This window comes from Cottoperca gobio, chromosome 5 (assembly GCF_900634415.1).
Source record: "Cottoperca gobio chromosome 5, fCotGob3.1, whole genome shotgun sequence".
Taxonomy (NCBI): domain Eukaryota; kingdom Metazoa; phylum Chordata; class Actinopteri; order Perciformes; family Bovichtidae; genus Cottoperca; species Cottoperca gobio.
This window is the reverse complement of record NC_041359.1, coordinates 1,972,231-1,985,627: the sequence shown is the minus strand read 5'-3', so window position 1 is coordinate 1,985,627 and position 13,397 is coordinate 1,972,231. Positions and strand designations below refer to the sequence as shown.

Here is a 13,397-nt window from a genome sequence, read left to right as displayed (position 1 = left end):
GGCGATGTTCTCCAGCAGTGCCCGTGCAGCTGTCTTTACGCACGGCTGTGGCTATTTTTAGCTTCTATACCACTTATTCATTAAATGTTTCTGCAAGCCATCATCGTGGTAGAATATCAATCATCCTTTTGATTACACGTCAGAAGGATGATCAATGATTACCCCCTCTCCACATTTAAGAGTAGGCTAAAGACTTTCCTTTTTGATAAAGCTTATAGTTAGGGCTGGCTCAGGTTTGCCCTGGATCAGCCCCTAGTTATGCTGCTATAGGCTTAGACTGCCGGGGGACACCTCCCTGCTCTCTTCCTTATCTTCCTCTCTCCTCCCCTCCCTCTTTTCTTCTCCCTCTCTATCTGTATGCATTTATGTAAATGTATTTTACTAACTCATCATCCGGGGTATCATCCCGGAGTTTCTGTGTCTCTCATGTGGCAGGTTGCCACTGAGTTACAAGTTTACATCAGGATCAGGAATCGTGGCTGCGCCTGCTGCCCTGGTCCTGCTGGACACCAGGAAGACTTTTTGACATTTTCCTGGATTCATCCAAACTTTCTCTTTTTCAACACAACATCATTTTCTGTAAAATGTCCTGTACATACGACATCTATTGCACGTCTGTCCGTCCTGGGAGAGGGATCCCTCCTCAGTTGCTCTCCCTGAGGTTTCTTCCATTGTTCCCCCTTTAATTATGGGGTTTCTTTTAGGAAGTTTTTCCTTGTGCGATGCGAGGGTCTAAGGACAGAGGGTGTTGTAACCTGTACAGTCTGTAAAGCACACTGAGACAAATGTAGAATTTGTGATATAGGGCTTTACAAATAAATTTGATTTGATTTGATTTACTTCAAAGTACTCATGTTAAAACAGACTTTCTTCACAATTCAGTATCAAGTAAAGAATCATTGACAGGAATATGATGGCTCAAATGTAAATACATAAATAATGAAATCCATAACTCAGAAATAATTTACAATGAAGTGTATAAATGCTTTGATTTACATTTTACAGAAAGCTGTGTGGCCTTCATAAATCACTGAAATTGGCAAACAACCTAAAAACAATGTTACCCGTCTCTCAAATTATATTCAATATTTTACTTATCATATTTTTTTGGAGATATCTCCGCTAAAAGTATAAGTGCACCTGTTCTGAAGTTCCGGCACATTCTTTCTGTATAAATACCAGTTTATGTGTGGGAATGCATCATTTGTACATCTGTTCCCAGATATCAATTAATAGACCTGTTTCATATCATACTTTTTGGCAAATCCAGGGTCCTGGTATTGTGCAGGCTCACTGCAATATCTGACTAGAAACTGAGCCATTTTAAAGTTATTTATTACACCTGCGTTATTCATACTATGACAAATCAAAATGTCTGCTGTAGAAACATCTAGGGCTGGGTATTGTCCACATATTTTGTTATGGCTTGATGCACAGTAACACACTAGAACTACTGCCTAATGCATTTGTGAAGTATTATATATTGTTTCAACAGTTCAAATTAGTATGTAGGATTAATCACAACAGTTGTGCTCCAACATGTAGATGGTGAGATGGGGCTTTAGAAAAATGCCAACAAGCTCTTCAGCTTTGGTTTAACACAACAGAGAACAATATCAACTCGGCCTTGGTTACAGCTGTTTCAGACAGTTGCTTTACTTAGAGAGCTGAATGTGGCCTCCTTCATACACTAAATCTAACCCCGCTGTGGCTCACCACCAAAATGCCAGCAGTGACAACAGCTAATTGGTGGCACCTTGTGCCCGGACAAACACGCTCAACGCTAAAGCTTGGGGTGCGTGCCAAGCCGGCTGGCTGCTGGTTGGCCCGAACAGGCCAGATGCTGACTGTCTGGCGCTGTGCTGGCACTTAAGTGTTGACAGTGCAGGTGTTAGTCAGACTGAATTACACTTTGGGTTTGTAGCGGGAACATGTTTCCATCACTGGCTGAACATGGCAATAATGTTGCGCGAGTAAAGTATTGAATACAAATACTGTAAAGATGTCATTAGAAATCAATAATTAGTTTTATCTCAAAATCTTCAGACATTTTTTTCAACTGAATAATCACTAAGCCTAAACTGTGGCGATAACAGATCATTAAATTATAACCTATGCGTCAATTTACGTTTTTTAATATGTTATTTTGAGGCTGCTTTTGTATGCTGCACTTGCATAACTGATGTGAAATATGGACATTTGTCTGCACAATTAGCATTTTTAGGGATGTTAGTCGCTACAGGCAATCAGGAGAAACTCGTAAACTGGTGATTATTTGAGTTAAATCAGGTTATTCTGTCCCTCACACAATCAAACACAAGTTATTAAAACATTTTCCGTATTTCTTCTGGTGGAAGTGAACACACACATTCAGCAGGAAGAAAATCAGCAGACCGGGACCAGGAGAGTCTGCATAGAAAGCTGTGGGGGCCGGCTGTGCACTCCAATACATACACTACCACACTATTTAGTATGCCAGAAAAAGATTTAGTATGTCCCAATACATAGTATGTCAAATTCAGTATGCCAACAATACCAAGATATCCTACTGCGTTTTGCAGTATGCAAGCCAGCATGCTTTCTGGTTATTCTGACCGACATTCCCTTGGGGGATATACAAGCAAGAGGGTCAAAGTTCAAGGTGCAATATTATGATGAGGTGGTATGACCCAATTGTATACATTCTGCATGCAACTACACATGCAAGTACATGCCTTGTAAGGGCAGCTATAGTACATAATATCTCGGACATTTGAGTTCCCTATTGGAATTTCTGACCTGGGATTTAAAACATCAGCAGTTTGTGTGATGACAACTGAACAAACTCCATCTGCTGAAGAAGACTGTGAGATCTGTTGAAAGCTCCAAAAGGATCATTGGTTCTGACCACATGTCACAAAATAACCCTTTATTTTTAACAGTGAATAACTGCCAATTACACCAGAGGTGCTTTTCTGCATAACACAATTGGCAGCTTACGTCTTGCTCTTTTCACATTACTGCCTTCTGAAAAGAAACACAATTCTGCAACTCCCTCCACTGTGCTGGAAATCAACTTTAATTATCCATATTATCACTTAAACAAGAAAACCCAAAGTAGTCCTCTCAAACCTTAAAAGCCTGTCATCAAGAAGCTGCTATTTGGAATTGACTGCACCATAGATCTGTCCAGAATAATTTGGACATTTCTCAAATTTCTTTTTTTTGTCAATCAAGACATTTTAATCAAGATTTTGTCCTGCGGAGTAGAAGCACCCTCTTGTTCAGGCTTGTATGCTAATGACTTTAAACTGCTAGACCCGTGTCCAAATTATAGAACTAGATAAACATTGTGCTCTGCAAGTGTGTCAGAAGTCAGGCCATTAGGAAGGTCAGTCCCACTTCAGGCATGTGTGAGGACTGCTAAAGTCAGGAATCTGGCTTTCTTTATTGAAGAAATAGCATGGATGTCTTTTGAAACATGTGCTTCTTCTTAATACATACTATACTAATCATTGAGAAGTAATTCTTAAAAAACATAAAGACTGATGTTGAACTAAAGCAATCTATGTTTTCTGTATATACTGTTTTTAAATGCACACTGATGAGTTCACAAGAATATTGCATCTGTATTTGGAAATATGACATTAACTAAGCAAAAGTAACCGTGTAAATTCCAATTACTTTTAGGATAATGCAACAAACTGAAAAATGCTTACTGTCAATATTAGCATATATTCTGTAGTGTTGTGTTCAAGCTCAGCGCAGAGTGCATGGTGCACAGGTGGGAGGAGAGGTGCAAACAGCTGGGAGGTTCATTCAAATGAGGCAGTACAAAGTGAGTTGTTAGTATTTTGGTGGAAAATGTATCTCAGATGTTGTAGCTGTGACTACATGTCGCAGAGCCACCTCTCTTAATGGTGCAACGTCAATCTGTTGCAATTTAGGTGATTTCATAATTACGAGCAAACTAAATACTTGCTAACTCTGCAGCAACAATGGTATAATGCTAAAAATGTAAAAAAACGTTTACTGCAGGGGCGTCGATATACCGCACCAAAAGTATGTAAATGATGTGCATCATATGAAATGACCTTCACAGTCACCGATTGTAATCCAACTGAACTCTTTCACTGTCGAAGACTCAATATCAAGGGGCGCCTAAGCTATTAGTAATTATGTTTTTCAATCATCTGTGCATTGTTTAGTTTGAAGTATTAATATTGTATAGAGTCAGAGCATGTTACAGACAAAGGTAACAGATAATAGCCATTTCCATCAGCCAGTATACATAAAGTAAGAGTTTAAATACCCTGTGCCTTTGACTTTGATTTAACTTTATTAACTATAATGTTATATCCAATGACTCAAATGCTTTGCATTACCTGTCCTTCCCACCCCGACCACTGTCAGTGGAGTTCAAACACTGCAGAGCACGGTCAGAGACAATCATCACTAGTGCATCACGGGGCATCCTACCCGCATTTTTAAATGACAAACTACCATCAAATCTACGCTGTATTCCACGCCTTACAAACGAAGTGCAGATGTTCCTCTGTTTGGTTGCTGATGAAAGGATTCAGCGAGTCTCCCGTCTACACTGAGAGGGTACTATCTGCACTGGAAAACCTAATTCTGTGAGTCGATTCAAGTAAAGCCGTACCATGCAGTGGGAACACGTCTTAAGTTGCCATGTGTGGGTGTTTTGTAGCATGGCCCATTTCCATTGAATTCTCCTAATTGAACCACAGGACCATTGTTGGTTGAGAGTACAGTGAGGAAACTGATCAGCTGGGGACATTCACACTGTCCTCCAACCATCCCCGGCCATCATGTCACTGTCCTACTGTTTACTATTCTACTTCCACTCCCAGCAGGGACCGCAGATGGAAGCCATTTTCAGCGCCTTTCCTCCCAGCTCTCCTCGCCACACAACCAAAGTCATTTGCACTACAGAGATATGTTAGAAAAATGAGGGTGGAGGCATGTTTAAAATATCCTCCCGCTTGAGCACGGCTCCATGCAGATTCCCCAAAGAAATTAAAAACAGCATAACTGCCGGCTTCTATCATGTCCTTGTCCATGCTCCTACGCAACTGTGACAGTCCCCACCGGACACTGACATACATGGGTGCTTTTTAAATTCACAATGCTTCAAATGAAGGGAAAGTGAGCACTCTCATGAGTAATAGAGTGTGTGCATGTGCGTGTGCGTGTGTGTGCGTGTGTGTGTGTGTGGAGGGGGGAGGGGGGGATCTGAAGGAGTTCCTGATTTCACTGAATCTTGTTGTCATTTGGTCTAAATTCTAAAATCCTCATTTTTTTCATAAATTAAATAATCTGGACTGAGATTTGTTGTCAAGCTACATTTAAACTAAATGTCTTTATAACAACAAGTCCTCATGCCTAAAACACTAAAGAGGTCATTTATTATTTCATTCCAAAGGACTCATATGGCCTTTACAAAAACAAGAAGATAGGAGTGTTGTCTGACTTAAATGCCACCAGATTAATATAAAGAGTACAGCAGCACAAAGTCGAATACACAGATATTAAATGCACTGCTTTTCACACCCTGTAAGAGCACTGAAATGTTACACTTCATTAGCATCTTCTCAACCCTTGTTCTCCACCAGTACCTCTAACATTGCTTCATTTTGCAGCCCAGGTGTCACGTCTGTGCCTGAACTCGCACCTGCCACGCCCCCCTCTGTCTCCACTCACTCACCTGCACTGCATCCACAATCACCGGAATACTGATTGCCAGCACCTGTGTTCACAGCATAAAGTCTCCTCACTCCCTTCACTCCGCATCTGGCCTCGTACAAAGTGGACTAAACCCCATGGACTTCCTCCCCAGATTCTGCAACGCGATTTTCCTGCCTTTGCCTTTTTGCCCGTCTGTCTGCCTGATCCCGGTATCGTACCGTTTTCTGTTTGCTCCGTTGGTTCTCGTTTGTTCCGAGTTCGACTCGTGTACCTTGTTTTGACGCTCCCTGTTTTGTACTTTTTAGTTCACTGTGCTTTTACGCCAGTCTCCTTACTTTCCAGTGCTTAGAGCCTGAGTATTCCTGAGTTCCTGATCCTTGTGTTCACCCCTCCTCTGTCTGTATGGTGTTTCCATCTGCTCGCTGGCTGAGCTTAATAAACTATTGTCAATTCCATCTCTGAGTCCTGACGTCCGTGACACCAGGTGCCAAATATTGTGGCACCATTGTGGCTCTTTCTGTAAGAGTCATGTACTGGCTGAACAAAGCAATTATAGAACATTTATGTAATGGACACCTATTTCCATTACTGGAACTAATAAATGAAGCCAGTAATGTTGCATATGTCTGAACAAATGGTCATGGGTAAAAGAAAACAACATGGAAACCCTGATGTCAGAGTCACCACACTGTGGACCTTGACCTCCTTGGTGTTCAACAACAACTTTGCTGAACTGTCCTTTGTTGGAGGAAGAGGTAAATTAATCGCAATTGGAAGAACATTTTGCTGTATTGTTTTATATATCAACCATTTAGTTTATTATTTACACAGCTGGATGAAGGCATTGTCAGTCGTCATATCATTGTTAAAGATTATCTGATCATTCTGCCTTTCTTCTCTTTATACTACATGTTAAAGACTGGACCTTTGGAGAGGAGTTTTACATATTTGTCAGCTGGTGTGATCTTCATTGTCTGAACCTTAAGAATAAAAATGATAACATGAAATAATTTCTCCACTGGAAGATTATTTTGTTCTCGTTCTGAAGAAAAGGGACTAATACATAGTAAATATACCTTGCTGTCAGTGTAACTTTGAAAGAACATTTTATTTTTTATCTTTTCTATAGTAGCATTCTCTATATTTCTTAGCTCTTTATCAAGCTTGAGTCTTTTCCCTTATGGCCAGCAGGGCAGAGGAGGGGTTGGGCTCCTCAGCGACTGAAATAAATGAGAAATGATTTATCCAGAAGGTTAGCTGGCATTATCCTCAGGTTATCGCTTTGTAGCCACCTTCCTCTATTGATAAGCCAGTTTCCACTAATCCAAACATAGTAAAGACACAAGTCTTGACAACACTGACTGGTTTTCTGAGCTTAATAGCAGTTCAGCTGTGTGGATGTGTCCATTATTATCCGCTGAATGTAAGCAAAGTAAGAACATAACTGTGGCATAACTGTACACTATACATTATTCTGTGTATTAGCTCTGTAGTGTGTTCACACTGGAGACGTTGATTTTTCTAGAGTGAAAAAAATTTGAGTGGTAATGGAAAGTGAGAAAAAATACATATCAGCGCACCCAACTCAATCAACAAAACAAGTACAGTACAGCACAGTACAGTTCATTTAGCTGATGCTTTTGTCTAAAGCGACTTCCACGAAGTGCAAACAATCATGAGGATACAACTCCGAACAGCAAGAATCTTACAAGTACATTATCTTCAAGTAGGTACAATCCTTTAAGTGCAGAACAATAGCTTTAAATAAGCCAAAAAAAGGTGCAACATACAGAAACATAATATGAATTCAACCATTAGCTACAAATAAGCCAAACCAATACAAGTGCAACATACAAAGAACTAGGTAATACACACATTTTCTAAACACTAAAATAATGTAAATGTGTGCAGCAGGTTTTCTACTGAACATTTTAAAATGAGTAAAGGCATTGCTTATGTAATTTTGTGCAACTTCTCTTGCTATCTGTCACACCAAAACAGACACGGACAAACACCAAGGGCTGGATTCTACATCCATCCATCCATCGTCTACCGCTTATCCGGGGTCGGGTCGCGTGGGCAGCCGCTCCAGTAAGGAACCCCAATCTTCCCTTCTCCGGGCCACATCCTCCAGCTCCGACTGGGGGATCCCGAGGCGTTCCCAGGCCAGTGAGGAGATATAATCTCTCCACCGAGTCCTGGGTCTTCCCCGGGGTCTCCTCCCAGCTGAACGTGCCTGGAACACCTCCCTAGGGAGGCGCCCAGGTGGCATCCTTACTAGATGCCCGAACCACCTCAACTGGCTCCTTTCAACCTAAAGGAGCAGCAGCTCTACTCCGAGTCTCTCACGGATGGCTGAGCTTCTCACCCTATCTCTAAGGGAGACACCAGCCACCCGTCTGAGAAAACCCATTTCGGCCGCTTGTACCCGTTCTCGTTCTTTCGGCCATGACCAGCCTTCATGACCATAGGTGAGGGTAGGAACGAAGATCGACCGGTAGATTGATAGCTTTGCCTTCTGGCTGAGCTCTCTTTTCATCACAACGGTGCGGTAAAGCGACTGCAGTACCACCCCCACTGCTCCGATTCTCCGGCCAATCTCTCGCTCCATCGTCCCCTCACTCGCGAACATGACCCTGAGGTACTTGAACTCCTTCACTTGGGGTAAGGGCTCATTCCCTACCCGGAGTAGGCAATCCACCGTTTTCCTGCTGAGAGCCATGGCCTCAGATTTTGAGGTGCGGATCCTCATCCCAACCGCTTCACACTCGGCTGCGAACCGATCCAGTGACTGTTGAAGGTCACAGACCGATGATGCCATAAGGACCACATCATCTGCAAAGAGCAGCGATGAGATCCTCAGGCCACCGAACTGCAACCCCTCTCCTCCACGAATACGCCTCGATATCCTGTCCATGAAAATCCAGAACAGGATTGGTGATAAAGCGCAGCCCTGGCGAAGGCCAACATTCACTGGGAACAAGTCTGACTTACTGCCAAGTATCCGGACACAACTCTCGCTTTGGGCGTACAGGGATTGGACGGCCCTCTGAAGTGACCCCCTGAAGAGTTGGTCCGTTGTTCCACGACCAGGACGGAATCCGCATTGTTCCTCTTCAATCAGAGGTTCGACTACCGCCCGCACCCTCCTTTCCAGTACCTTGGAGTAGACTTTACCAGGGAGGCTGATAAGTGTGATACCAATGTAGTTTGCACCACTCTCTGGTCACCCTTTTTAAATAGGAGAACCACCACCCCGGTCTGCCACCCCCTAGGCACTGTCCCAGACTTCCACGCAATGTTGACGAGGCGTGTCAACTAAGACAGCCCCTCAACACCCAAAGCCTTCAGCATTGCTGGACGGATCTCGTCAACCCCTGCGGCTTTGCCACTGTGGAGTTGTTTGACTACCTCAGTGACTTCCGTCAGGGTAATTTACGATGATCCCCCATCAGCTTCCAGCTCTGCCTCTACAATAGAGGGCGTGTTAGTTGGATTCAGGAGTTCCTCAAAGTACTCCTTCCACCGCCCGATAATCTTCTCAGTCAAAGTCAGCAGGGTCCCACCCTTGCTGTACACAGCTTGGATGGTTCCCCATCTGTAGATGGATTCTATAGATCGCCTTAAAGCCACGTCGATTAGCAGATGTGTTAAGTCTCAGTGGGTTGAGGGAAAAGAGTGATCTCATTCTCCTACCGTGCAAACTGACCTGATTTTGTTTTAAACTAATCAAACAGGTTAGGTGTGAAGGCACCAAGTCCTGGAACATCTAGTGCTCCTGGTTCAAACACATTACAAACCTTGCCTCACATCTGCATGACTATATGGATACACACAGTTGGTGACCTCCACTATGCGTGTGTGGGTGTTTGTTGTGCAGTGTAGCCCATTTCCATCTCATTCTCCTAATTGAACCACAGGAGCATTGTTCGTTCAGATACCATTAAAGACACTAGGGGAGATTTTCGATGTACACATATTTCTCAGTCAAGTCGCAGGTTTCTATTTAGTGAGCTAGTTTTGTTTGTCTGGAAACCTACAAGCCTAAGACAACAGCAGCATGCAAATGGGAGCTTTCGACATCAATAATGCATGTTGTGATTGGCTGCTACTGCTAGCAGAGGAGTACTCTTTTATTGTGGCAAAACGTCCGTTATTCACACGAATCTTTTGTTATCAGGTCATAAATTTTATTTATTTCTAAAAACAGAACTGATTAGCTACCCAAAGTTAGCACGCAGGCTGCCAGATGAAGAGGCCTGCTCTGAAGCTAACTACACAATGTATCATGTTATTTGTTGTATCTGTACATGAACCAAAATGTTATCTTAGGGAGATTAATGTGTTGAAGATATTTATTTGATGATTTAGGCAAACTGTTTCTCCATGCCACCAGTCTCAGAACAAAGGAACGTTGAACTACTCCTATAAGGACTAACACTCATGGTACATCTATTCCTCCTGGTTCAAACACGGTAATTGGTGACCTCCACTATGCATGCAATGTGTGGGTGTTTAATGTACAGTGTTGCCGGTGTTTAATGTACAGTGTGGCCCATTTCCATCTCATTGTCCTAATTGAACTACAGGAGCATCGTTGGTGCAGAGAACATTAATGACACTAGTGGAGATTCACACTGGCCTAAATTACATTCTCAGACTCATCAAACATTGAACATCTGAAACCCCTCCTTGGTGTTTCAAAACTCAGAAAAGCTGAAGTGGCAAACAACTGGAGCTGAAGAGCGGTCCATGATTTTGACAAGATAACATCTGAGAGGTGACGGCGTGACAGTGAATCTATTTACAGACCCATAAGAAGTATGACAGTGGAGCAATTCAGCCGGCACGAATCAGCCTTTGGAGTGACTGAGATGTGATCCATGGAAATCGTCCATTATCACAAAACACTCCACATACCTTCATCGCTCAGGTCCTGACATTCAGCCAGTAGTTCAGAGCTCACATTGCAAAATGAATGAAATCACCAGGTTTTTCAATGTGGCAGAATATGTTCATTATTATTTGTTCTGTAACTCTGGCTGCATCACTCCCAAAATGTATTCGCTATTGTAAATTAGTAGTAAATTAAGCTATTTCTAGGAATGCCAAACATGAGGAAGACCATGTAATTTACTTAAGATATAAATACATAACTAACACACATATCTTCCACTGAGTCAAGATTCTGATAACTGCCAACCATGGAGTGAGAGAGATAAACTTGCTGCTGTCCAATTTCCCAGTGTGGATGTGCACCAATGTAGGACAGTGTATCCTGACGCCTCATCGCAAAATCAACCCACAATGACGTCACGCTGTCTGTCCATGTGTTTTGACACACATCCTAAGCCAGTGGTGTGTGTTGGAAAAGTTTAGCATGATCTTAAGGAAAAATAAATTCAATACTAGACAGAATTAATGATTTGTGATGAAGTGTAATATCTAACTTACTGTCTGTACCTTATTTGATTACATTCAATTATACTTTTATTTATGACATTTGACAGATGATAGCATATTAGTGACAACAGACCAAATATAAACCAAGAACTACATTTAGACACCAGCTGATTTTCTTGGGTTTATGTCTACATTGTTAAGTGAGAGTAGTGCCTCTTTATCAACGCAGACAGATTCAAAGAGACAAACAGTAAATTCTGTGATGAAGAACTTATTTGAATTATGATGCCAATCACAGCTCAGGTTTCATACATATATTTGCATGCTAAATGAGGCGTAAATCAACACTTTCCCTGACATCTTCTGAACTACACTCACACTTAACTAACAACGAAAATTGAGTTCAAGCTGTAAAGGCTCGAGTGAACGGCAACACATCAGATGGTTCCTTCTTCATTGGGCAATTTACCACAGGTCCTGGGTGAGTACAACTAAATTAGCATATTGAGAGGGGTGAGGTAAAGATGTTTGAGGAGAGAGGAGATGACAAAGAGCAAGTTTTTTAATCAATCTGCTGAAATGTGGACAAGATGCAAAAATAGTACAACAATGTGATAGTCTTTTCCATATGCTGCGCTAAATAACCTCGATACATCCCACAGTCTGGGAAACAATTAACCGTTTCATCACTGGCAAGTGCTGTCAACAGGACATTACAGGGAATGCATTTAAAAGCCAAGCTTCCCTGCAGGCAGCGAGCTGTGATGCTTAATCGTGAGGCGCGTCTTTCTGTTCGGGATGGATTGAAATCCCTGGGAGCAGTGAAACAAACAGGGCAGACTGAACACGCTAGGAAACGGAGCTGGGAAAGAAAGCATGCACAGGAAGATGAGATACAAGTGTTTACAGGACACCCTTTAGAGGGAGAAATAAATGTGCTCCAAAGAACTCCAAATATCAGAAAGCAATAACAGGTAAGTAAAAACTTATTCTACTTCCATACGCAATATTGCTTTTAGACTATTTACGGGGGGGGGGACAATTTGCAGAGGCACGTAGAGCAGTACAGTTACACAATATGAGAATTTTTTTAAAATATGTTAAAAAAGCAAGTCTAAGCTGTACACATTATGATAGTAATATACATAAAGGCAAAAATAAGCTTTACACAGTGTAACATTGATGATATAAGATGATAATATTAGTGGAAAACATACATTGTAAAGTTTTCCTTGTGTGTCTATTGAACAATGACTAAATGGACTAAACCAAAGGCCAAGTCTTGAGAATGTTGTGTGTGGTCAAGCCTGTAACACCTGGTTACAATGATACCATAACATGTGTTATTTTTACAACCTTTTACAATACATTGCCTTGTTAACTGTCAAATATCTACAGCATAGGGGATCCGCGGAGCTACTGCAGGGGAGTCGCAAAATTGTTTGTAAATAAAGGAATTAAAAAGTACATAAAAATATTTTTTTTCACACCTACAGTCAGAGTGGAGGAAAGGAGAGGGGTGAACTAAAATACTCCACGCACCCCCCCCCCCTCCCCCTGTCGCACAGACTTCTTCAAGCCTCTGCTATACAAATACAGTAAGGGGTCCCTGCACCACGCGACACCAGTTTGGGGGTCCTTGGCCCTGAACAACATTGAAGACCCATTATCTACAGGGTATCTTTGTAGACTGTAGTGCAGCAAACCAAATGTTGACCCACAACCAGAATCAATGAAAATAAGTCTAGGACTAAAAACATCGGGTTGAAAATAGTCAAAATAATCATTTTTGTTCAACGTCAGTGTATACTAAACTAAAGTATCAGAAGATACACACAATAAGATGGATGACACAATTCGAACTCAGTATCAGCATTCCTATTGTCAAGGGGTCCAAACTGAATGTTTTCAGCAATTACACTGTCCTAGATAGTATATTGTTTATCTGATTGCCAGGCAGATTCATTACCTTCTCTACCTTGGGCACAGGAAACCATAAAATACAGGTCACTGCTGTAATTAAATTCAACTCCTGCCACAGTCACAGATATCTAGCAAGGAAAAATAAAATAAATCATGAAGTTGATTTTTAGAAAAGGTTTTAGAAGCAGGTCTGGTTTGTTCCTCTAATAATCATCATGTTAAGGGAGAGTTCAACACAACTGGACACATTAAGCATTAAGGCAGCATTAAGAAAACATCTGCATTCGTTGGATGCGCAGCATTCAGGAAAAAGCAGTAGAAGGAGAGGACACTGTTTCCAGGGCCGTGATCCAATGATTCAGATACTAGAATAATAATAAGCA

At 41.8% G+C, this 13,397-nt stretch overlaps 1 protein-coding gene across 5 annotated transcripts in view; it reads right to left on the bottom strand.

Annotated features, from left to right (window-relative positions):
• fhit (fragile histidine triad diadenosine triphosphatase) overlaps positions 1 to 13,397 on the bottom strand; it is a 308,346-nt gene that overhangs the window by 38,430 nt on the left and 256,519 nt on the right. The window contains exon 8 of one of the 5 annotated variants that reach the window (XM_029432411.1): positions 11,291 to 11,953. The exons of the other annotated variants lie outside the window; for them this stretch is intronic. Within the exon in view, the coding sequence (XP_029288271.1) occupies positions 11,654 to 11,953 (300 nt within the window). The 3' untranslated portion in view covers positions 11,291 to 11,653. Of the gene's footprint in view, positions 1 to 11,290; positions 11,954 to 13,397 lie in introns of those variants that run through there. 5 annotated transcript variants of the gene reach the window in all.